We start from the raw sequence: 26,724 nt of genomic DNA, 5'->3' as shown, positions 1-26,724 counted from the left end.
GAGCAGGCAGGGAAGCAAACTCCAAGGAGAAGTTTGCATTCGAGGGACAAAAGGGTTTAAATAAAAAATACAAAAAGTCAGAGTCCTACGTAAACAAAATTATTTGAAGAGAGAGAGAGACGGAAGCAACGGAGAGAGATCTTTGAGATCTTCCAGGGATTAACAGTGAGCGAGAAAGGAGGAACATTAGCTCAGCTCCTGGCAGCCTCCAAGTAAGTGTTTCTCTTCTTCTTCTTCTTCTTTGTCTCCCAACATTTTCTGTACGTTTCAATTTTTCGATTTATTTTGCGCAATTGAAAATTTCTTCACAGTGTTTCCAGTTAGATTCTCCTGCATGATTCCAAAAGAAAGAATCTGTATCATTCTAAAAAAAAAAGGAAATATTAAGTCATTTCTGTTTATTGATATCGGGGGAACAAATGATTTTTTTTGGGTAAAATGACTTTGAAGATAAACACATGTGAATTATTCGTGTTGGAAAAAAAAAATCCCAGAAAGTTTAGACAATAGGTTGGAAACATCTACCAGTGAACCATATTGGATATTTTGCCATATTTTGATATTGGAGCCCCTGCTCTTTGGGCTTCATCAGGCAACAAAAACACCAGGACACACAGGACAAATTATTTTTGGATTTTGGCTCTTTTTTACCCCAAGCAGAAACCTGAACCTCAAGTAGGACACTTAGAAAATTCATTATATCCTAGTTATTGTGAAACTCCGTCTATCGGCAGCCCCCCTCCAAATCCTCGAAATATGCACATGATACCCTGCAGTTTGGGTCTTTCCAGGGAAGGGACAATGTGGTTTTTGTGCTGCTGTGGCCCCCCGTGACCCACTCTGCATGCTTGATGGGATGGCTGTTTGTTTTTTTTTAGCTGTTGGATGGTTTCTTTTGATTAAAGAAGTTTTGTGATGGGAGGGGTAGTTGGGATATGATTTAATGCTTCTCACTTGAACCTTTGTAATGAAGTGCACCAGGTTCAATTGTAAATAAAATTTAACAACATTATTATACTTTGTAATGGCATTTTCTATTTTTAATGGGAAAAAAACCTTGATTTAAAAGTAGCATTTACCCTTTACTTTCCTCTAAATTCTTAGTTAACCAAATTGGACCATGTCTAGAACCTTATCTGTTCTGAATTTTGATTAAAAATGTTGGTGGCCAAAAAGTTCCCCATCAGAGCAACTCATTAAGTCTCATTCCTGGATTCCACAGAAATGGAGCCATGCATTGGCCAAATTGCTCAAACTCTTATTTTGGGCGCCAGAAATTGGAGTTTGAGGCTCCTGTTTACTGGGCTGCTTTTTGGGATAGTTTGTGGGATGGTCTTGGCATGGACTCGGTTATGTCTTGATGACCAAAGACATTTTATTAATCAAGTTTGTCTTGGTCTTGCCTGGTCTTGACTCAAACACTACAAGTCATTAATGTCCTAGATTGAGACAAGACCAAGTGTATCTATGTTTATGTCTTTGTTTTTCATCTAAGAGAAGATGATACCCCATATGAAACCCCACCTTGCTTGACGCTGCCATGTAATAAACATTAAGTCATGGTCTTATGGACGGCTTTACATTCTTTTACATTCATCTAGTTGTGAGACCTACACAGCTTCTCCTTCCAGCCTTGATTTTGGCTTGACCCATCCTGACTTCACTCCTAGTGGAACCATCTATGTTCAGACTTGGATTAGGTGATCCAACACTACTGCCATCATGAACACTGCTGGTGAGGGGTTCTCCTTGTGACCTAAAGTCTATGCCAACATTATGACTCTTGGCCTTTACCCTTGGCCACAGCAGAAGTTCCAAACCTTAATGTCCTGTGTTCTCGTGAACATCTGCTCCATCAGAAACCCTAAGAACTTATACAAGTAGGATGTCAGTAACCCATGCTATGAATAAATGCATGTCATGTACTTCCAATATACATACAGAAAATGGTTCAAAGGACCAAATAAGTCATAAGAAATATTTTTAAAGGGACAGGGGGAACGAACCAGAACATGGAGAAAGCTGAAAAAAAAGGAAAAGGCTAAAGTAAAGCAAAATATAGCATAAGAATAAAATATTATATTTAACGGGCTACATTTTTTAGTTTTCTTATAAAGCAAAACATATTTTTATTTCACACTCTTGAGCTAGTTTTGCACCTTCCCTCAAGCCTGCAGCTGAAAATACTGTCTAATTGCAGGGGTCACTGACCCTGGTAACCAAAAATAGATTCCCTGTGAGGCTTTATTTTATTGTGATTCACACTTTTTTATTGCTTCTATCTCTTTTCAAGGCCTCGACTGCTCATCTTCTGTTTTCATTTAACCAATTGGTCTCTGGTTGCTAGGGTAATCCCTAGCAACTGGATAGCAGTTAAAATCTCAAGCTGGAGAGCTGCAGAAAAAGAAAGTAACACACTTATAAGGTGAATAACCCCAGTAAGCAGTGTAGTGGTACAAACTTTCAGTCAATGCCAGAGCAGACAGCCTCATTGTGTAGCTTGAGGGCAGTTTAATAGGATTGTGAATATATTAATAGACAGCTTGTACCTGAGCTTTCCAACCATCTGGATGTACAAGCTCAGAGCTGTGAAACATCTCCGATAAGCTGCCCTTTGGCAGGATTCCTTGTGCCAGATGTTTTCTGCCTCCCCCTACTCAGTACAGGCAGCAGATCAAACACGTCTTGGTCTCTAACTACCCAAACACGATGCCAAGGTGGCACCAAAGGCCAAGCAGCTGGTAAACAATCCTTGTGCAGAACAACTAAGTCCTGATTTTCCCTCTAAGGATCTGGATTTATAACTGTTTTAGTACAAGAGTTTCAGCCAACATGCACAGTTGTGTAAAGCCAGTACATTGGCATGAGATAAAATAAACCTTGTAGGCTCAAGCATTGAATGGCCCTCTTACATCTATATTTAAGAGTGGGTTTTGGAGCTGGGAAGTCCACAGGAAGGTCTTTGTTCATGCACTCACATGACTTGGTTGTTTGTCCCTAGTAGACATAAGAGCAGTCTAATTAATGACTCAGGTTGTTACCAGGGATAGGCAGCATGGATCACTTTGTTGTCCCAGTAGAAATCTTGTCCCAATGCCAGCTTGACTTCCCAACACTTTTTTCCATTAGCTTCTTCTCTTCTGGAAGCTACACCAGTAGGCACTGCTGTTTGTGTGTGGTCATGTCCTTGAGCTCCCTGAAAGTGACTATTGGCTGGCAGGGCACATTGCAGAATCTAGACTAGGCCTCCTAGGGCCCACTCTTACTACCATGAGCACATTACTTTCATTATTACGACATGGCTGAAAACAATACAACTAAAAGGAAATACTCTACAGTGAGGCCTATCTGGATGTGCTCTGCATCCTTGTAGGCCAGTCAATCATTGGTATCTAATCCCTGCATGTGCCTCCTACAGTATTTGTGTAGTACTAGCTAAGGTAACAAGTTCTACTGAGAAGCTTTGACCAGGAGTGTCCACTGGAGCTGACATTGTTACTTGTATTAGGCCAATACCTTAACTGGTTCAACTTCAACTAACATTTGGTGGAACTTTTTCCTTTTTAAATGGCATGGAAACCCAACTTGGACAAATATGGATCAAATTCAGTCTACAGACCAACACTTTTAATCATAGATAGGGAATGTGAAGAAAGTCAAATGATTCGGATTCAACATACAATCACCACCAAATTTTGTTATAACTGGACCCGATTTGCATATCAGGGAAAGAATGTTGCATTGTGGTTTTTCTGCAGAGCTTTTGGTTTGCATGTAGTCTACTGAAAGGTACCTAACTCCTTAGGGTCTGTAATTCCGGACTGTCTTGTCTAAATGTTTATTATATCAGATGTAAAACACTTCTTCTGTAATGACTATGATGTAGATTTCCGTTCTACTGCTATATCTGGCACCTATACGCTAAGCAATGCAATTTTTATTGTATAAGTATCTCAGCATATATTTATCATTCATTGCCTCATTGTTTAGAGCCATTTATTTATGATCCTTAGCCCTCAGCCGACATTGTTATAGCTACTGGGGGACTTTTCTCGGAAAATTCTCTATTTCCTGCAGCTGTCATGAATAAGTCAATCCCCAAGATAAACTTGGGTGGGCCAAGGAGAGTGCATCATAAAACCTATTGCCTATATGTCAATTGATTTGGCTCTAGACACCATAGAAAGCATTATTACATCTATCTACTCTATCAATCTAACCTCTGTCTCATGCATTTCTCTCCATTGTACTGGGAAATAGAGATCTAGGTATAAAACATACAGTATAGTGTCAATCTTGAGCAAACATCCCATCATGCATAGGTGCCTGTCTCAAAATGCTTGCCAGGCATTGTTGCCCAGTATAGTGTCTCCAACCATTGGAAGAGCAAGAGCCCTCTGATACTGTAAGAGAGAGTTGGAATTGTTGGGGCACATTTGGCAGGAGATAAGAGAAGTTGATGCTAAACTTGCTGAAGTATCACAAGGGATTATGGCTATGGGAATATTGGCTTGGAAACCTGAGGATATCATCAACTAGGGGGCTTACATTCTGCCCCCTTGATGTCTTCTGAGCTAAATTCATCATGTAAGAGAAGTTATTGAAGTTATTGAAGGGCAAAATTTCATATCTAGATGTCATGGTACCTTGGACAGTGCTTCTTTAGAGTCATTGTGGTTTATAAGAGAAGATGAAGGCCAACTTGCTGAAATATTTAAAATAGATAATGGTTAAGGGAAAATTGGATTGGAAACATGATGATTTCATCAACTAGGGGTTCACATTCATCTGCCTTGATGTCTTCAGAGACAATGTCATAATTTAAGAGAAGTTATTGATGTAGAGGGAAACATACATCAAGATGTCATGGTACCTTGGACAGTGCTTTTGTAGAGTCATGGTGGTTTATAAGAGGAGATGAAGGCCAACTTGCTGAAATATTTAAAATGAAGAATGGCAAAGGGAATATTGGCTTGGAAACCTGAGGATATCATCAACTAGGGGTTCATATTCGTCTGCCTTGATGTCTTCTGAGTCAACATCATTGTGTAAGAGAATTTCTTAAAATAGGAGGCAACATTTCATATCTGCATGGCATGGTACTTTGCTCAGTGTTTCTGTAGAGTCATTGGTGGGTTATGAATTCTATTTAAAGATGGAGGCTGCTCTATCTATCTTCCATTTCCTGTGGCATCACCATAACTGGACAGAGGAGGGCAGGTGTTTTAACATTAGATCACAGGGCAGTCTGGAACCCAACAGGTTGGAGGGTTCCACCAAAAAGGTTGATAGATCGCTCAACCCCAGCAGTGGTAGGCTTATACAGTCTTACATTGGGAAAGTAAAAGCTGGAGGAACCATATGAACTAATACATTAGATAGTGAGGGAGCAGGAAAGGAGCAGTTATTTAGATGCCATCTCATAGCCCTTTAGATGTTGGAGGACTACAACTCCCAGAATGCCTTAAAGCCATCTGTAATTAGCCATGTAATAGTTTATTTAAAGTATAGTTTATGGGCAGAATCTCACTCTCCTTCCATAAAACCAGCCCTGAACTCAGGATAAGACCCTCAGTATATATCCCATGAAATCAATCAGCTTGGTGAGGATATTGTTCCCTCTCCATTTATTCTTCCCTCCTCATTCTTTGCTTCTCTCTTGAATGAAATTTATTCAATCACTCTGCTGGGGGCCCGGGGAAGGTTCAAGCATTGCCTGCTCTCATTTTTCACTCTCTGCTACAAGTTTCCCTGGAAACGAGAGAGACCAAAACATCAACAGAATGATCCTGACCGTATATATATATAATTATATATTTCCCAAGAAAAGTTGGCCACAGAAAAGGGGAATATATAAAAAAAGGCTATATTTATTTTGGTTGGAAGGGTTCAAGGGCAGCTACACTTGATGGTCCAAATTTGCAGAAGTATTTCAACCGGAAACTGTAGAGGCATTTGAAATTTAATTTGGAACTTTTAAAAATGTAGTAATATTTTTTTCTGGAACGAGAATTTAAATTTTAAAAAATTTGGTCTACATAAAAAAATTACCTTTTTTGGATTGAGGGTTTTTAAAGACTTCTTGAAAAACTTGATCCGATGGTGGTTCCAATGGTTATAATGGTTTTCACAAAATAAATAGTAGAAACAAATGTGCAGGAATTTAGTTTGGTTGGCTTGCTTTTTTTGGATTCTTGACCTTTTTTCCTTCATGGTTTCTCTCATGTAGGAAAAAAAAGTTTCTCTGCTGTTTTTGTGAAAATATTTTTCTCACAGATAGCCAGAATCCAAGTATTTTTGGATAAAGATTTTTTTTATAGAGTTCTTGTAAAAATTGATACAATGTTGCCCTAGGTTGTTGTGTGTGTGGGAAAAACTGTAACTAAAAGTGTTAGAAAACCCCAAACTTTCTTATTAGGTTCAGTTACCCTTTAAAGAATCATGACCTTTTTGCAGATCTTGTACTACTTCAGTTAATACTTGTATTACCTGGGGCTGCTCTGCTACCAGTCAGTTTGAACATAACCGAGGGGTGTTCTTCATGAGTCGTAGCTTTTAAGTGCTTAAAAGTAGCTTATGTTTTAATTTCCTGGGAGATTTGGCAGCGGATGGGGTGTTTCAGCTAGACATAAAAGTGAAATGTGATTCCCCTTGTCCCTAAAAATGGGAAAAGTGTACGTTATATTCTAGCAGGAAGAGAATAGCCACTTCTTGTAGATGCCCTGTATGGAATTGAACCTAGGACTTAGTGCTGCTGGGGTCCTAGGTTCGATTCCAGCCTGGGCACAATCTGCAAGACGTTTGCATGTTCTCCTTGTGTCTGTATTGGTTTCCTTCCACAATACAAATACATACAGGCAGGTTCATAGGCTCCTGATAGCACAACCTACAATTTGATAGAGACCTTAGACTGTAAGCTCCATTGGGGTAGGGACTGATGTGTATGATATAGAATCTCTTTACAGCACTGAGGAATATAATGGCACCATATCTCCGGCCTTGCAGTCTCGGTTCTAGAAGCATCAGTTCCAGGCTGCCTTAGATTTTTTATATCAGACTCATGATTTGCAGGAAAGTGATTTAAACACAAGTCTGATTTGGAGCATGAAGGAAGAATATGTGATTCTGAGGGGACAGGTCCACATTCTTTGCTGAAGGCTCCGTCTATATTCCATCCTATGACTGCAACAGCCGACCAGTGATTCTCAGTCTTTGCCCTCAGGCGTCTGTCAAATATGCCAGATTGTCATCTTGGTCTTTCTACAATTTGATACTCTCATGGGTAAACTAAATATGGCGGCTCCACTGTTGACTTGACATGTTATTATTAGGAGAATAAAGTTAATGTTCTGTATATTGAATGAATAAGCCATCCTCAGTCTGTAGCTCCTAATCCTTTCTACAACATTCCTTTTCTGTATGTGTGCAGGAGGGGCCATATTGATTGCCTTAGACAGTACAGTATGAGGGTATAGCTTATTGTGTGCCCAGAACATTCCTTCTCTGTATATTTGTATTTATACATATGGGAGGAGGAGGTGCCATATTGATTCCCTTAGACAGTACAGTATGAGGGTATAGCTTATTGTGTGCCCAGAACATTCCTTCTCTGTATATTTGTATTTATACATATGGGAGGAGGAGGTGCCATATTGATTCCCTTAGACAGTACAGTATGAGGGTATAGCTTATTGTGTGCCCAGAACATTCCTTCTCTGTATATTTGTATTTATACATATGGGAGGAGGAGGTGCCATATTGATTCCCTTAGACAGTACAGTATGAGGGTAGAGCTTATTGTGTGCCCAGAACATTCCTTCTCTGTATATTTGTATTTATACATATGGGAGGAGGGAGGTGCCATATTGATTCCCTTAGACAGTACAGTATGAGGGTATTATTGTGTGCCCAGAACATTCCTTCTCTGTACACATAAAAGTACACCTTGTTATCAACTAAGGGGTTTCTGAACCAAGGTTGAACCTTGAAGCGGGGCTTGAACTGAAAAGGTCTAGTGGTTATAAGCAAAAGGCCCAGTAGTACCTGGAGTAATATACTCAGAGTCAGTCTCTTTCGCCCCCTACTTGCCATTCTGGGGTAACAGCCTAAAGTCTCCAGAGCCAAACAAGCCCAATGGAATGAAAAACACAGAAGACATTTCTGATTGAACAACCCAATCCCATGTATCCACCTACCTACCTGCACCTCTCCTCTCGCCTGTCATTTACAGTAGGAAACTGCTTATATTTCTATTTGGTGGCACCTGATTAGGGAGATTTCCCTATGTGAGTATCACAGACTTTATTAGTCACCTCCCAGACTCCGGCAGATGGTTAGTGGAACAGATGGAAGAGGGTGAAAGGTACAACCATGAGTCAGAGGAACAGATGGAGAACCTTGTGCTCCAGTCGGTGGTTGTGATGGAGACTGCTAATAGGGGATATGGATTCCAGGTCTTATGGGGAATGATTAGAACGGGTCAGAACCAGGCTCATAGTCTGTCAGCATAGGTATTCCGCTGTACTAAGCACAATTCAGCAGGAACAGTCACTAAGTTTGCTCATAGTCTGTACAGAGAGATTCCGTAAAACTATGGCAGCATAGGTATTCCCTGTACTAAGCACAATTCAGCAGGAACAGTCCCTAAGTTTGCTCATAGTCTGTACAGAGAGATCCCATAAAACTATGGCACATAGGTATTCCCTGTACTAAGCACAATTCAGCAGGAACAGCCCCTAAGTTTGCTCATAGTCTGTACAGAGAGATCCCATAAAACTATGGCAGCATAGGTATTCCCTGTACTAAGCACAATTCAGCAGGAACAGTCCCCTAAGTTTGCTCATAGTCTGTACAGAGAGATCCCATAAAACTATGGCAGCATAGGTATTCACTGTACTAAGCACAATTCAGCAGGAACAGTCCCTAAGTTTGCTCATAGTCTGTACAGAGAGATCCCATAAAACTATGGCAGCATAGGTATTCCCTGTACTAAGCACAATTCAGCAGGAACAGTCCCCTAAGTTTACTCATAGTCTGTACAGAGAGATCCCATAAAACTATGGTACATAGGTATTCCCTGTACTAAGCACAATTCAGCAGGAACAGTCCCCTAAGTTTGTTCATAGTCTGTACAGAGAGATCCCATAAAACTATGGCAGCATAGGTATTCCCTGTACTAAGCACAATTCAGCAGGAACAGTCCCCTAAGTTTGCTCATAGTCTGTACAGAGAGATCCCATAAAACTATGGCAGCATAGGTATTCCCCTGTACTAAGCACAATTCAGCAGGAACAGTCCCCTAAGTTTACTCATAGTCTGTACAGAGAGATCCCATAAAACTATGGTACATAGGTATTCCCTGTACTAAGCACAATTCAGCAGGAACAGTCCCCTAAGTTTGTTCATAGTCTGTACAGAGAGATCCCATAAAACTATGGCAGCATAGGTATTCCCTGTACTAAGCACAATTCAGCAGGAACAGTCCCCTAAGTTTGCTCATAGTCTGTACAGAGAGATCCCATAAAACTATGGCAGCATAGGTATTCCCCTGTACTAAGCACAATTCAGCAGGAACAGTCCCTAAGTTTGCTCATAGTCTGTACAGAGAGATCCCATAAAACTATGGCAGCATAGGTATTCCCTGTACTAAGCACAATTCAGCAGGAACAGTCCCTAAGTTTGCTCATAGTCTGTACAGAGAGATCCCATAAAACTATGGCAGCATAGGTATTCCCTGTACTAAGCACAATTCAGCAGGAACAGTCCCTAAGTTTGCTCATAGCCTTAGTAAAGCAATGTCTATCATATATTTTTCCTCCATTCAATACCAATAAGCAGAGAATATTTATGGACGTCTGGTTGGAATGAAACTCTGAGCTCTGGTTGTTGGGAAGTTGTTGGTTTGATTGGGGGCAGTAGAAGGGCAGAGAGGAGAAAGAAGTGAGTGACAGGAGTCACATTCTCAGCCTCCTGAATGGAAATTCTTTTTGTAATATCCAAAGAAACTAAAAACAGATGAATGTTTGTATCCGGCCGAGCAGATGGGACATTGTGATGTAACTGCCGAGAGTCGCTGACCCAGTTACAGCAAGAAACAATATTCCGTCCCTCTATTCCTTAAAGAGATACTGACATCTTCCAATAAACTGTATATTCTATGTGTCCTGTGCAGCCCCCCGACTTCCAGGCCTGACTAAACGGTGGTGGAAGGTCAGTGAAAAAAAGTGTGTATCACTTTAAATCTTATGCAAAGCTGTTTTTAAATGGGGTGCAAGATGGGGTGCCACAGCTCTAGCAGGACCAAGAGCTGTAGTTAGGAAGATAAATTGCTACTGAGAAATAATTTTTTTTAGCTCAGAATTAAATATGAATTAGATTTAAAGGACAACTAAAGCCTAGACAAGAACCTCGTTGTAATGGCACTTACTCATCTCTCCCAGTTCTCCCACCCAGATATTTTATACCCCAAAGAATTCATGCCGGGAATGATCACCATATCATTAAAGCTAACCCTGAATATAAACGTACTTGTCCTGTCTTGTGCACATGGCATTGGGCCCTTCAGCATGAAAGGTCATACTACATAGGCGCTAGGGGCCCCTCTTAAGCTCAAGGACCCAGTTGTGGCTTTGGCAGTTACACCTCTGGGCCCAGAACCTTCTAGTTGCACCAATGCTTAATGTAGAGTGACTCCTCTGTGCCAACCCATCTACTGGGTTCTCTGGTCTTGGTTATCTCGTCTTCATTTTCCTCAGGGGCGTGGCGCAGGTACTAAGCAAGGGGAGGAGCTCTGGGGAATGGGTGGGAAATAACACATGCTTTATGTCAGCTGAGATTCTAGCTATCTGTATAACAGAACATTCTGTCCCAGTGGCTGCACAGATCCTATCTGATCCCCATTGTAAGCAGTAGTCCTGTCCTGCTTTATGGCAGCTGAGATTCTAGCTATCTGTATAACAGAACATTCTGTCCCAGTGGCTGCACAGATCCTATCTGATCCCCATTGTAAGCAGCAGTCCTGTCCTGCTTTATGGCAGCTGAGATTCTAGCTATCTGTATAACAGAACATTCTGTCCCAGTGGCTGCACAGATCCTATCTGATCCCCATTGTAAGCAGCAGTCCTGTCCTGCTTTATGGCAGCTGAGATTCTAGCTATCTGTATAACAGAACATTCTGTCCCAGTGGCTGCACAGATCCTATCTGATCCCCATTGGAAGCAGCAGTCCTGTCCTGCTTTATGGCAGCTGAGATTCTAACTATCTGTATAACAGAACATTCTGTCCCAGTGGCTGCACAGATCCTATCTGATCCCCATTGTAAGCAGCAGTCCTGTCCTGCTTTATGGCAGCTGAGATTCTAGCTATCTGTATAACAGAACATTCTGTCCCAGTGGCTGCACAGATCCTATCTGATCCCCATTGTAAGCAGCAGTCCTGTCCTGCTTTATGGCAGCTGAGATTCTAGCTATCTGTATAACAGGATCTGTGCAGCCACTGGGACAGAATGTTCTGTTATACAGATAGCTAGAATCTCAGCTGCCATAAAGCAGGACAGGACTGCTGCTTACAATGGGGATCAGATAGGATCTGTGCAGCCACTGGGACAGAATGTTCTATCTGATCCCCATTGTAAGCAGCAGTCCTGTCCTGCTTTATGGCAGCTGAGATTCTAGCTATCTGTATAACAGAACATTCTGTCCCAGTGGCTGCACAGATCCTATCTGATCCCCATTGTAAGCAGCAGTCCTGTCCTGCTTTATGGCAGCTGAGATTCTAACTATCTGTATAACAGAACATTCTGTCCCAGTGGCTGCACAGATCCTATCTGATCCCCATTGTAAGCAGCAGTCCTGTCCTGCTTTATGGCAGCTGAGATTCTAGCTATCTGTATAACAGAACATTCTGTCCAGTGGCTGCACAGATCCTATCTGATCCCCATTGTAAGCAGCAGTCCTGTCCTGCTTTATGGCAGCTGAGATTCTAGCTATCTGTATAACAGAACATTCTGTCCCAGTGGCTGCACAGATCCTATCTGATCCCCATTGTAAGCAGCAGTCCTGCCCTGCTTTATGGCAGCTGAGATTCTAGCTATCTGTATAACAGAACATTCTGTCCCAGTGGCTGCACAGATCCTATCTGATCCCCATTGTAAGCAGCAGTCCTGTCCTGCTTTATGGCAGCTGAGATTCTAGCTATCTGTATAACAGAACATTCTGTCCCAGTGGCTGCACAGATCCTATCTGATCACCATTGTAAGCAGCAGTCCTGCCCTGCTTTATGGCAGCTGAGATTCTAGCTATCTGTATAACAGAACATTCTGTCCCAGTGGCTGCACAGATCCTATCTGATCCCCATTGTAAGCAGCAGTCCTGCCCTGCTTTATGGCAGCTGAGATTCTAGCTATCTGTATAACAGAACATTCTGTCCCAGTGGCAGAGTTCTTATGCCAAATGTGTTTGCTTTTTGCAGTGCTAATTTGCACTAATAGCTCTGTGCCATTTCTCTCATCAATTATTTATCTAATTCTTTCCCAGATTCACCTTCGCTTCCACTCTCATTATATATACAGTACATTATACTAACAGTTAAGTCTAAGGTGAACCAATCCTTCACGGGGGAACAATACACCTTTAACCTCCTTTTTCAACAGGAGCAATAGAATTTATGCTGAAAATAATTTTTTGCCCATTATTTGAATTTTAAGATTTTTTTTTATTAATTTTAGATTGTAAGCCCCTCTTCACCTCTTGTGTTGGTTATTGGTTGCTATGCATGTAACTCTGTATAGTTATGGTACAAACCCAAATTTGATCTTGGCCTCTGCCCAGTAATCTGTCAGTGCTGGTTCTTCATCATCACAGAATAAAAGGGTGTTTTTTGGATTGATGGGAATCTAAACACACTTAGCTCTTCTCTTCCGCTACTTGACCGCCCCATTGTCTCGCTCCATTGACACCTAAAATTGTTGCTTTTTACCTCCCTCAGCATCAGCGATTGATAACAGATTGGACCACACAATCTCTTAATTCAACTTGTCAACTGCTGACAGAATCCCCTTTCCTTCTTTTCTTCCTTTCTCTCTCCTTCACTTCATTTTTCTTTTATTCTTTCCCATCTCGTCCCTTTTAGGAGACCTTGGCATTTGTCATTGTTTTATGAGCCAACAATTATTTCATGGTTAATTCCAGCCGGGGTGAGGAAAGGGGAGCTGCCATGCTGAGAAGATACCCACATCTTATTGGTGTTGGGTTCCTCCAATAATAATTCACTTTGGTCTATTCACCAGTACCATCAAGAAAACCATTGTGTCCCTAAATTCCACAAGACTCTTAGGCTATTGGCTCATGAGGCATTTTTATTCGCTGGTGGAGAATTGGCCAAATGCTGCCTCCCATATATCAACCCAAAAATGCCCTAGTAAGGGGGCACATTTAAGCACTACTGCAGTAAAAGACCCTTTATCAATAAATCCCCCAACCATTCCAGCCAATGACCTCAGATTGGTTTTCAAGATTGACCAGGGGATAGACCTCCTCTGGAGCTTTAACAGGGCTGTGTGGTGGCAAGTTGCCCATGAAGTTGCCCATGAACTCCATTGTATATTACTCTACTGCAGTATGGCACTGACACTCTACCAGCCATAGTAAAATGAAGCTGGACGGAGCCAGCCTATGAGCTCAGCTCTCAATGAACTCATTCATTAGACGCATCGCTTTAACAATAAACCGATAAAATATTAATTGATTCATTGTTTTTGTTTTTTTTGGTAACAGAATGCATCATCAGCATGGACTCTTCATGCTCGCCCTCATGGCATTCCTGTTGGTAATGACGGTTCTTGGCACAGATACTGGCAAGAAGGATAAGCAAGGTGAGAATCGTATATATGAGGGTACATAGTCCCCCCTCTAAAATGTTTTTCCCAACATGGCCTATATCTGGGTTTTAGCTGGAGCCACTGCCATCTGCAATGCCCAGTTAAGCCCTAACAGGGTCCATGCATGTGCATATCTCAAGAGCTTCTCTATCACATTATAAGAATGTGATAGAGCCTCCCATGATGTCGATATGCATGGGCCCCATTAAAGCTGCTTTATGACTCCAAACTGGGATGGGGGGGGGGCAGTCAGCAGTAGTAGTTGCTGTAGGGTACAAGTGGCCAATCTCAACCTCTTTGTGCCTCACAGAAAAGAAAGTGAAGAAATCGGACTGCGGGGATTGGCAGTGGAGTGTGTGTGTGCCCACCAGCGGAGACTGCGGCCTGGGGACCCGAGAGGGCACCCGTTCCGGAACAGAATGCAAACAAACCATTAAGACGCAAAAGTGCAAGATTCCCTGCAACTGGAAGAAGCAGTTTGGAGGTAAGAACATGAGGGACCCCATTCATTCATATTCTCAGTGTCCTATGAAGATCCATAGCATTTTTTTTAATACTGGAAACAGTGTGTGTATTTTAGAGACAAACTTTCAGCTGATGATGTCATAAATCATGGGATAGGGGTTCAAGAGGTTGGACAGTGCTTCTTGGGAAGAAGGCAAATTGCAGCTGATGAAGGAGTGAAGACAGGTTGACAGTATTAAGGATTGGGGTGCACTGAATGGTTTTGGATAGTTGGTTGGATGACTGGTTGGTTGGTTGATTAGATAGGTGGTTGATGGCTAGTGGATTGGTTGAATGGTTGGATGGCTAATTGATTGGTTGAATGGTTGGTAGTTGGATGGATAGATCGTTGGATGACTAGGCTGCAATTTGATGGCTCGGTCTGCCCAATTTGGACACCTGCATTCTGAGCCAAAGCAGATAGTCCTGATCACTGGCCCCAGATCACATTGTGGGAGTACAGGGCCCACCATGCGAGGACCGGTTCGTGTCTAATGGAATTTTCAAACTTTCACAATAGATGTTTCATTTTTAGGGGCATCCTTGCAGCCCTGAGGCGGCATTTCTGACTGCCATTTCTAAATGGCAGTCAGCAGTTTTTATCTACCCAACGTTAGAGTGTGTGACCCATGTGGCAACTGAAATGAATAGTGGGAATATAGTGAGACTTTGATGGGAATCTGGAGGAAGCTGATGGGCTGATGTCAGAATAATTAAATTTTTTTCCATTCCTTTGAATTAAACCCATGGTTGGGGCCTGTCTCTCTCCTTGACTGAGACCTGTCTCTCATACGCTCAGGCCTGTCTCTCTTTCTGGTACTTACATCTAGAGACTTAATCAATACTGTCATTGGCAAATGGATGATGAGCCGAGCGCTCTATTATTCTCTTTCTAATTGTTTGAGATTGAAAGCCGCACTTTGTTACAAATCCACTGAGAAACATGAACTTCCTATGAATGGTTATAGAATATCAAGGCTTGCAGCATCCAACTTGGACCTAGCCTGACCCAGTGAGCCCTGATAATTTATATACCACCCCCCATGAGTACAGCACTGCCAAACTGCACTCTTATTGATGTGCCTGGAACTGCCTCAGGTCATATGACTGTAACTGTGATCCATCTACCAGTACCGTCTAACCATTAATCCCTGGGTCCAACAGCCGAGTGCAAGTACCAGTTTCAGGAGTGGGGAGACTGCGACCCCGAGACAGGCCTGAAAACCAGGAACGGCAACTTGAAAAGAGCCCTGCACAATGCTGAATGTCAGAAAACCGTGACCCTATCCAAGCCCTGCGGGAAGCTCACCAAACCAAAACTTCAAGGTGAGTCCCCCCTTGTTTTATGTCACACATGGAAACGTTTCTGCTAAAGTTTTTATTCCATGTTACTCTCTCTACTTCCTTTCTGGTCAAACAGCAGGAGCCCTGTTGTGCTTTATGGCAGAGATTCTAAATATGCCCCTGGGATCAGAGCTATAAAGATGTTGGGGTAGTTCAGGGGTCCCTACAATGAATTGCGTCATCCTTTACCAATGGGTCCCCAAAACTGTGTTCCTTATGCTATTTAGGCTGAGCCTCCTAAATAATGGGACCTTGTGCCCAGCACCTCATTTTATAGTCAGTTGGCAGAGACTTCAACCTTCCAGGACTGAAATTTGGAAGGTGTTAAGCCAACACCACACCATTGCCCGGGTAGGCTCTAATGCTCACCTCTAGCTCCGTCCCAAGGGAGCGTTGACAAAGTGCAAAGTAGCATGGATGTTTGCCCTTACTATTGCCCAGTGTAGCAAATACATGCCCAGTGCCCTTTAAATAAAGGTTTATATACAGAATCTCTAGCAGCTGCAACAACAGAAAGAGAAGTTTTTGGTAAATAAACAAGTGACTGTGAGAAGAGCTGTTTTTGGCACAAGCAGACACGTTGACTTTGGCTGTTCTATCCAGTGCCATGTGGCACCTCTCATCTCTCCATATCAACGCCAACGTGATTTCATTGGAACAGATGGCTTGTTACAGTGCAAAAGAAACGTGGCCCAGACGGGAATCTGAGGTACTGGCAGAACTGAGACGCCTACAAATAATCATATGCGACGGTGCAGCAACTGCTCGGGGGCCACGGGGGTTGCACTGTGTAACACAGGGCTACTACAGTAAGTACTAGGGCCATATAAGCACAGACTGAGATATGGGGCATTCAGAGTGTCTCAGTTATGCCAGTTCCGCTGCTTCCTTCCTCATCAGGGGATTCATTTCTGAATCCAAGTGAAGCTGAATTCTTATTTTATTCCCCATCCTTTCTTCTTCCATCCCTTCCTCCTTCCCCCCATTACTGATCACAGGCTGGGAAATAAGAGAGTGCTTATGTCTGTCTGTCCATCTTCCTCTCCTTTCTTTTCCATCCCTTGCCTTCCTTTCCCTTTCATTTCCTTTCCTTCCCTCTCTTTTGTTTTACTCTCCTGCCCTCTCTTCTCCTTTCCATTACTTCATTTTCATTTCTCTTTCCTTTCTCTTGCTTTCCTTCTCTTTTATTGCTTCCCTTCCCTTCCCCTTCCATTCTCTTTCCTTTCATTTCCCTTTGCTTTATTTTCTTCACTTCACATTCTTCCCCTTTCCTTTGCTTCAATCTCCTCTCCTTCCCTTTTCATTTCTTTTTATTCCCTTACCTTCCTTTCCATTTCCTTCCCTCTATTTTCTTTTCCTTTTTTTCCCCATTTCCTTTCATTTCCCTTCCCTTTTACATTCCTTCCCTCACACTTCTCTTTCATTTTATTTCCATTTGCTTTCCTTCACTAACCTCCCCTTTCCTTTCTTTTCCTCTAATTTCCTTCCTTTCTCTCTTTTCATTTCCCTTTGTTTTTTTCCGTCCCTCTCCTTTCCTTTATTTTCGTTATCTTACCTTCCCTTCTCTTTCCTTTCATTTGCCTTAGCTTTTTTCCATCCATTCCTTGCCCTTCCCTTTCCTTTCTTTTCCCTTTATTGCAATTGCTCTCCTTCATTTTCCTTTCCCTTGCTTCCATTACCTCTCGTTTACTCCGCTTTCTTTTGCTTCCCTTTCCTCTCTTTCCCTTCTTTTCCTTTTGCATTACTTTTCTTCCCCTCCCTTCCCTTTCCTTTCCCTTCTTTTCCTTTCATTATTTTACCTTCCCTTCTCTTTCCTTTCTTTTCCCTTTGCTTTTTCCCCTTCCCTTCCTTGACCTTCCCTTCCCTTTCCTCTCTTTTTCCTTTATTCCCATTTCTCTCCTTCAATTTCTTTCCTTTGCTTCCATTCACTCTCTTTTCCTTTATTTTCCTCCCTTCCTTTTGCTTTACTTTCCTTCCCTTCCCTGCCCTTTCCTCTCCTTTTCTTCCCTCCCCTCTCCTTTCCTCCCCTTCCCTCTTCACGTAGTAGAGACAAATATTAGTCCAAAGAGCTTATATTCCTTTTCCCTAACCATAACCATCCCATCTCACCATCATTCTGGCCTCCCTATGGGTTACACAAGAAGAGGACCTGCGCTTGATGTTCATTGGCCAGTTTCCATTACAAACTCTCCCCAGGACAGGGAATCCATTGCAACCTGACATGATTATCCTGTTTATTCTGAATGGTCTGAATTATTAACCAGCGCTGCAAGTGCTCCTGGGAAGATACTGACCCAGAGGCATCAATATTAATACTAATGAGCTGCAACTTTGTGCCATTTATAATGTGGTCTTTACGCTGCCCGAGCCGCTTCTTGTACTAGAATTAGTTTTACCTCGGTGTCCAGCCTTGCTTTTTGGCTCTTATATTCAGACTGGCTTCAGATAAACTCATACTCCCATTGGAGCTCAATTACTTGTCTGTCTGGATGATGCCAAGGGGATGCCCACATGCAGCCAGTGTCTCCCCCTCCTCAATACAAAACTAAAGTGCCTGGGCCCTCAGTACAATGGGGGTACAATAAAACACTGGCCTGATCTAGAGCCCCTCATTGGGCTGGTAACTGTGAGATCCCCAGGTACGACTTGCAGGTTTGGGTGCAGGTTGGCAGGTCTAAACAATATAATAATATAATTTGCCCCCTCCCCTGTCCTCTGAGGATGTCCCTTCCAGTTGGGGAACAGGCCCCACTGACTGTTGGGGATATACTGTAACTGCTCTGGCAGGGTTGGCTGTTCCTTTACATACAAATATAATTAAAGACGATATGAAGGTCTGAGTTTCCCATGTGGCTGCGGCACATACAATACAGGCGCAAGACATCAGCATTAGGGAAAGGCCTTTCTGGGCCATGTGATTGTGCAGGAACTTTCCATAAAGGGAAGAATTTGCTGAATTGATTTTGACAATGATTTGCACATATTTATCCCCTAAACACAGTTTATTCTTCTCCCCGCCCTGTATTTTATACCAAACCTGTATCATTACCTGTAAGAAATATGGAATTAGTGTTTATGTTGTGCCAGGCTGGATCAAGGGAGCAATTTAGAAAGTTAAAAGCAGAGAACAATTACCCTTCGTTTGCTAAAATGACTGTAACGTTATCTCTGCGAAAGCAACGGCGCAGCATATTATTTGCTTTTATTGAGATAATGTTATGATTATACCGTGTGATGTGTTTATCAAATGATATAGACAAAAGTTGTTTGTTTCTGTGCCCTGTTATTTTAAATTTATTTTCTAAGATAACCAGGTTGGTAAACTGTCTGATGAGCTTCTCTTTCTCCTTTTTTGGACTGTAATTCCTTTCATTTCTATTTCTATTGAACTTTGAAAGTAAAAAGGAGCAGCAGTCCCGGCAGCGAGTCAATTGGGAAAACAATTTCCTTTGCTCCAATGAATGTTGATTAGAGATTAGATATGGATAGATAGATAGATAGATAGATAGATAGATAGATAGATAGATAGATAGATAGAGAGAGAGAGAGAGAGAGAGAGAGAGAGACAGACAGACAGACAGACAGACAGACAGACAGACAGACAGACAGACAGACAGACAGACAGACAGACAGACAGACAGATAGATAGATAGATAGATATGGATAGAGAGAGAGACTCTTTGGAAAGTGGCATAAAAAGAAAAGATAAAATAGATACAATAAAAATTCTAATACTTGCAGAAAAGTTTCCTTTATTAAGAAAGAAACTTTTACTTTTCAACCTTAAAAGAATAATAAAACTATTGAGTTTTTGCTTCAAAAAAACCTTCCCCAACATCCAACTTTTTATATTTATATTAGTTTGGTACAACCTACGATACCCCTTTGTGATTGGTTCCTATCTGGGACAGCCTGAGATACCCCTTTGTGATTGGATCCTAACTGGGACAGCCTGAAATTTGTGATTGGTTTCTATCTGGGATAGTCTGAGATACCCCTTTGTGATTGGTTCCTATCTGGGATAGTCTGAGATACCCCTTTGTGATTGGTTCCTATCTGGGATAGTCTGAGATACCCCTTTGTGATTGGTTCCTATCTGGGATAGTCTGAGATACCCCTTTGTGAGAAACCTTGGATAGAGTTAGATTTCAGTCTAGGTCTGTCTAGGGCTGTTATGGTGACTCATAGGGGTGCTAATGCCATGAGAGACAAATGAAGTGTCAGCAGTGTGACAGAGAGAGAATAAGGTTTCCATTAATAGTCCATAATAATAATATCTGGGGCAATGGAACAATTAACGCAGCATCAGCCTCATCAGGCGTTTGCAAATAAACACGTGTATTTGTACAATTTGTCTCCAAATGAACTTCCCCGATGTCCATGGGATGTAAACCTTTTTTTTAAAGGAAAAAAATCTGAAAATAAAGAGAATGAGATATGAGTTTTCTGGGATTAAAGGGTAAATTCACCTGCTGTTTATTATTACGTGGCAAATCAAGGAAATCAAAGTCATTTTTTGGCGTTTTTTTACAGACAATAGTAGGAAATGCAGCTTTCCAACAAAATTTCAGATGAACTGTGGATTCCTGCTGTTTCCGTCTGGCTTGGAAATTGAAGCTTTGCAATTGGCACTTATGGTGAACGTCTGAATGGCTCGGGCTGGATGTACCTTTGTAAAGTTGATGTTCAGCTCAAATGACTCTTTATATTGTATAAAGTTACCAGTATCCCGTTTTTTTTGGTACTTTTAAAAACTTTACTTGGAACTTGGAATCTGTTGGCTGGTTTGAATCATTAGGCCACCTGTGAGCTGTCGGTTCCTAATTAGCAATCAGTGCCAGCGCGTCTCCCTTTATCATCAACTCAATACATTCATTGGCCCACTCTCCGCCCGCTCTAGGTGATGGCTCTGATATCTAAAGGGTGTTGTCATCCAAATCCATCTGTTTCCTTATGTTCACTTTGGCCTCTTTATAGACAGTCGCTGTCACCCATCTGTTCCCCCGTGGGAATAACGAGAGCTCAGTGTGCCAACATTAGGCAATGTGCATCTGACAGTTAGTCCACATTCCCCGTCCCTAAATGAACAATGGCACTTTGATATGCAGATCTGATCAGATGGGCAACTTCTACTAAGGTTGGGAAAGACGAAAGCACCTGGATCATTCTCAGACAAAGCAGAATTCATCCCAGTGGAAACACCTTATGTTCCAATAGCAAAAACTGTCCAAAAACTCCTAGAAAACTAAAACTAAATAAATATCAGCTATCCCATTGTATTATGTTCTGCAATTGGGCCTGTGATTTTTTTATCGAGCAGTCTAATCCTCTGATTGGCTACATTTAATTTCCTAATGCTCTGATTGGGCTGCAAGTTGGAGTAGTGGGAATGTTCTAATTATATGATTAAGTGTTCTAATATTCTGATTGGTTGCAGGTTGATCAGGTTCTATGAATATTCTAATAATCTGATTGGCTACAGGTTGGTCTAGCCCTGTAACTGTTCTAATAATCTGGTTGCAGGTTGATCAGACTCTGTGAATATTCTAATTATCTAATTGGTTGCAGGTTGGTCTAGCCCTGTAAGTGTTCTAATATTATGATTGGTTGCAGGTTGATCAGGCACTGTGAATAATCTATTAATCTAATTGTTGCAGATTGGTGTAGTCCTATAAGTATTCTAATGTTTTGGTTGGTCTGGGTCTGGTAATGTTCTAATGGTCTGATTGGCTACAGGTTGGTCTGGTAATGTTCTAATGGTCTGATTGGCTGCAGGTTGGTCTGGGCCTGGTAATGTTCTAATGGTCTGATTGGCTACAGGTTGGTCTGGTAATGTTCTAATGGTCTGATTGGCTGCAGGTTGGTCTGGGCCTGGTAATGTTCTAATGGTCTGATTGGCTACAGTTTGGTCTGAGATTGGTAATGTTCTAATGGTCTGACTGGCTGCAGGTTGATCTTGTCTTATAAACTTATACTTTGATTGGCTGCAACATGGTTTTACTCCTCGTATACATTCTAATTCTCTGATGGACTGTAGGGAGGTTTAGCCATGACACTTTAAATTTGCAGGCACCCAAAAGGACCTACCACCCCATTGACCCATGTATATACATATTGTATACGAATAAAAAAGGTCCTAGAGCCCAGACTGATACGTTGACCATGGCCCTATCTATGAAGTGGGAGAGCAACACCCCATAAACCCCTTTACATGGTTACATAGAGCCTGGCAACCAATCAGATGTTTACTTCCATTATTCTAACTGCATTAGACCAGAAAATGTTAACTTCTGATTGATTGAGGGCATGGCAAGCTATAAACATCACCTCCATCCCAAATTGTGGTGGTACAAAGTAGAGCCACATTAATATTAAGCTCTCTGCTCCAACGGGCTAGACACCCCTGCAGGAGGCACCCTGAATAATGAAAGGCCTGTGCATTTTTGGCAATACTCTTGCCCTTGGAAAAGAATGAGGATGGAAGTCTGGTAAAGACAAGTTTGGAAAGTGTAGGCTAGAACAACGAAAAGATAAAAGGAAGGCAGAAAAGGGAAAAAGAGTCTCCATGCGAGGCCGGGCCTCCTCCAGCTTTCTGAGCCGTGACCTGGTTTCTCCAGTGGCCGCCTGCTGTTTCCTTCCTCGCACAGAATGGCAATGATGAGTGACACAGTACTTGCCATTCAGAGCTGAGACGTTCTGCTTAGGGGGCTCATTGGATCCTTTGTTAAACAGTGAGTCAGCTGTTAAAGCCAAAACGCTGGCAGGACTGAGTTGGGTCACCCGAGTAAGAATTGTCCAGTGTCTCCTGCCGTAAGTAAGCAGCTTAGCTATAGCTGTGTAAATTAGTGTACTGCGCCTTTAAAATGATCCTTCACTCACCAGAGCTATGCAGAGGTCCTCACCCCTGAGGTGCAACAAAAGCTGTGCACCCACATATCCAACTGCCCCAAGTTGAGCTAAAGGATGCAATGGGAAAGGGGCTGGGGGTCCTCTGCACTGATCCAAAAAACAAGGATAGGAGGAATAGTTCCCCTTTAATATAGGTGCTAGTAGCGTTAACCATAGCAACCAATCAGATCTTTGATTTTCTTTTCTAAGCTGTGGAAGACTATTCAAAGCTTATTGCTGATTGGTTGCACAGTTGCGCCGGATGCATTAATATGGTTGAAAATGAAACTGGACATTTATTTTTTTCCATTTCAGAATCCAAAAAGAAGAAAAAGGAAGGAAAGAACAAAGAGAAGCTTCTGGATTGAGAGGGCGGAGCCAGCAATGGGAGGAGAGCGCATGAGTCTGGGCAGCGGGAGGTTGAAAGGACCAGTTCATTCCTACCTAGGACTGTCCCCTAAGGTTGCCTCCTAGCCCAGTGGTAGAGTAGTGTAGGCAGGGAGAGGGGGGATTTAGTGTGGGGGGGGGGGCAGGGATTGGGGACTGCTGTGGGGTATATTTTTTAAACAATAACACCGTATTAGGCGGCCTTAAACCAACGGGTAGTACTTAAGTTGACTACAAGCGTATAGAGCTCAGTGAACAATGGCGTCTGTGGGGGCCAAAAACGTAGACGCACCTTCTTTACTTAAAAATGGAATAATGGGTTTGTATATTGCACCTATCTATGACAATGTTACCCATAATGCAACACTAGAGAGTTTATTTAATGAAGGGTCCTGTAGAAGAAAGCTGAATCAAAATCAACGCAAGAGCACTGAGGGCCACTGGTCTTCTATAAGATACATAGACCCTCCCCCTGGACTTGTGAATTGGGGTGTGGATAACTGGTCTGGGAGAGAGTGGGAGTGGCATCTTAGATCATGGCAAGGCTTGGGTAGATTGAGATTTTGCTAAAAATGTCAGGTGACTGTACCTATAACTTTGTCCCACCAGCACTTCATGGGTTGAATCAGTCATAGGATGGGTTACAATAACATCCAGATGGCTAATACTCATTTGCTGCTGGTGCATCCAAGTGATAACCATGTTCATACTCAAGCCCTGGTCAACATGCAAGTCATGAGTCAACCCCAGAGCACTCCATTGAGTTGTCTCCACCAGCCTTGGTGACCAGTCCCAACCAGTCTTCTACTAATCAACTATTAAGGCTGCCAAAGCGTCTGCCAGTATTGATATTGACTACTCCTGTCCAACCTACTTCTACTTGCAAGTAGCAAATTCTATCATATTTATTGCCATCTGCTCTTGATATTGTTGGTTCCTTGTGAGGTCAAAAATAATCTGCCTATAGTAGAAGTGGAGATAATAGTTTCTGGGAAGGAGCTGTGGGATAGCAGATAAACTAGGGAGGTGGTGCCTATAGTAACAGTGGATTATAGTCTCTGGGAAGGGAGTGTGACTGTGGGATAGCAGGTATAGTAGGGAGAGATGGTGTCTATAGTAACAGTGGATAATAGTCTCTGGGAAGGGAGTGTGACTGTGGGATAGCAGGTATAGTAGGGAGAGATGGTGTCTATAGTAACAGTGGATAATAGTCTCTGGGAAGGGAGTGTGACTGTGGGATAGCAGGTATAGTAGGGAGAGATGGTGTCTATAGTAACAGTGGATAATAGTCTCTGGGAAGGGAGTGTGACTGTGGGATAGCAGGTATAGTAGGGAGAGATGGTGCCTATAGTAACAGTGGATAATAGTCTCTGGGAAGGGAGTGTGACTGTGGGATAGCAGGTATAGTAGGGAGAGATGTGCCTATAGTAACAGTGGATAATAGTCTCTGGGAAGGGAGTGTGACTGTGGGATAGCAGATATAGTAGGGAGAGATGTGTCTATAGTAACAGTGGATAATAGTCTCTGGGAAGGGAGTGTGACTGTGGGATAGCAGGTATAGTAGGGAGAGATGGTGTCTATAGTAACAGTGGATAATAGTCTCTGGGAAGGGAGTGTGACTGTGGGATAGCAGGTATAGTAGGGAGAGATGGTGTCTATAGTAACAGTGGATAATAGTCTCTGGGAAGGGAGTGTGACTGTGGGATAGCAGGTATAGTAGGGAGAGATGGTGCCAATAGTAACAGTGAGATAATAGTCTCTGGGAAGGGAGTGTGACTGTGGGATAGCAGGTATAGTAGGGAGAGATGGTGTCTATAGTAACAGTGGATAATAGTCTCTGGGAAGGTAGTGTGGCTGGTGGAGAGAAGGTATAGTAGGGTAAGAGAGGAAGAGTAACACCTGATGTTAGTGTTGTCCAGGCAGCAGACAACTCCCAGCTCCCACTTGCTTGGCTGATCATTTTCCCCAGGTCAGTGACGATGCAAATGAAACTCCAGGACACTCCCGACATCTCATCAAGGTGTTGACAACGTGGTGCTTTGATAAATTTCTCCGGAAGACGAGATCCATCATTGTGACGCTCTCAGAGGTTGTCTGGATTATCAGACCGTGATATTATACTAAGGACGGTGCTGTTCTAACGCTGTAAATGATGATTTTTAATCAGATTTCCTTATCTTCTGTATAATCAATTTGCTTAGCGGAATGAAGAAATTAAATAAACTAATAAACAAGACTGAAAGTTTTTTTTAAGCTCTTGGCCAGAGTGGAATCAGCTGGTGTTAGTTGGAATCAGGAGATGGGGTAGATCCTTGCGCTTTGTACCCATGGGCATTAATACTGGTATTACCCTGTGGAATAGGGCTTACCATACATGGGTATAGACCACAAGGGCAGAATGATTTTAGGTAGATGATGGGGTACAAAGGAAATATATGGGGCAGAAAGATACATGATGGTGGACCTCATTCTTCATGGTGAGTCTTGGTTTCCATTACCGTGCCATAATTCTTTCCCTTGGAGCTTTATTCATCACAAAGGACAGATCTATATCCATTGGTGAATTGAGAATTTGGCTTGGTTCTATTATTCCAAAGCAACTATGTTGCAACCAATAGCATTTTGACTTTCAAGCTGAAGAAGAACATACCTGGTCAGCCTATGCCCTAGATTGACTACAGTGGAATGACTGTAGAAGGAGAAGACCCCATGACAACGGGAGTCCTACTAAGATCCCTGGAGGTGCGGTCCACTCATAAAGGAAATATAGTTACACAGTAAGTTAGGTTGAAAAAAGACCCATGTCCATCAAGTTCAACCTTAAGTCTATATACTGTATAACCTGCCTAACTGTCAGTTGATCCAGAGGAAGGTGAAAACACCTCTTCAGAAGCCTCTCCATCTTGACTCCAAGATGCAAAGGGACCAGTCCCTGGATCAACTTGTCCTATGAGTTATCTCCCATAACCCTGTATTCCCTCACTTGCTAAACACCATCCAACCCCTTCTTAAAAGTAGAGGAACAGAGAAGGGATCAACGGTGTCGTGCCTTATAAACCTAGGACATGGGTTCGATTCTGGCCAGTGTGTGTAGATAAACAGAAGGTCCTGATGGAAATGGTCCAATATTATACTAAACTTTTCATCATCATCTTCATCCTCATCATCAACACCCAGAATAAATTAAAATTCTAGGGGTTTACTAGACGGCAGGTGTGGTACTGGTCCTCAAACACTAGAGAGAGCTCTTGAAACATTATATATACACTATTGCAGGACGTTTACAATCAGAAGACTATGGCTGACAATTCTTAGTAAACATGGGGTGAGGGGGGATGTAAGAGTATATATATTTTTTTTTTCCTTTGGGTTAAAGGGGAAGTAAGCATGGCCTTGAACCCATAATGTTTATATCAACCATCCACTGAATAGCAGCAACCTGTTACTACCTGGGTTTGTTTCCTTCTTCTGTTATCTTTATTCTATATATATATCTATATATATATATATATATATATATATATATATATATATATATATATATATATATATATATATGTTTCAGGGGTGTAACTGCAGAGGACGTATAGGGGTCCAGGAGGTATAGGAGCCGCACGAGGCTCAAATACAATTTCAATAAATATTGGTAAAACAAGTCAACCTCTAGAGATTTTGGGAGCCTGAAAAATAATTTGCTGGGGGGCCCTGTAATATCTAGTGACGCC

General features: G+C 42.2%; 1 protein-coding gene across 1 annotated transcript; it reads left to right on the top strand.

The window, feature by feature from the left end:
- Window positions 1-14: 14 nt before the first annotated feature.
- Window positions 15-25,219, top strand: ptn.S (pleiotrophin S homeolog). Its single transcript, NM_001197277.1, is given in 6 exon segments — window positions 15-212; window positions 13,773-13,870; window positions 14,187-14,360; window positions 15,545-15,706; window positions 22,928-24,400; window positions 24,555-25,219. Coding segments are annotated over 4 exon segments (486 nt in total). The 5' UTR covers window positions 15-212; window position 13,773; the 3' UTR covers window positions 22,981-24,400; window positions 24,555-25,219.
- Window positions 25,220-26,724: the final 1,505 nt, after the last annotated feature.

This window comes from Xenopus laevis, chromosome 3S, assembly GCF_017654675.1.
Source record: "Xenopus laevis strain J_2021 chromosome 3S, Xenopus_laevis_v10.1, whole genome shotgun sequence".
NCBI lineage: Eukaryota > Metazoa > Chordata > Amphibia > Anura > Pipidae > Xenopus > Xenopus laevis.
This window is presented reverse-complemented; position numbering and strand designations above follow the sequence as displayed.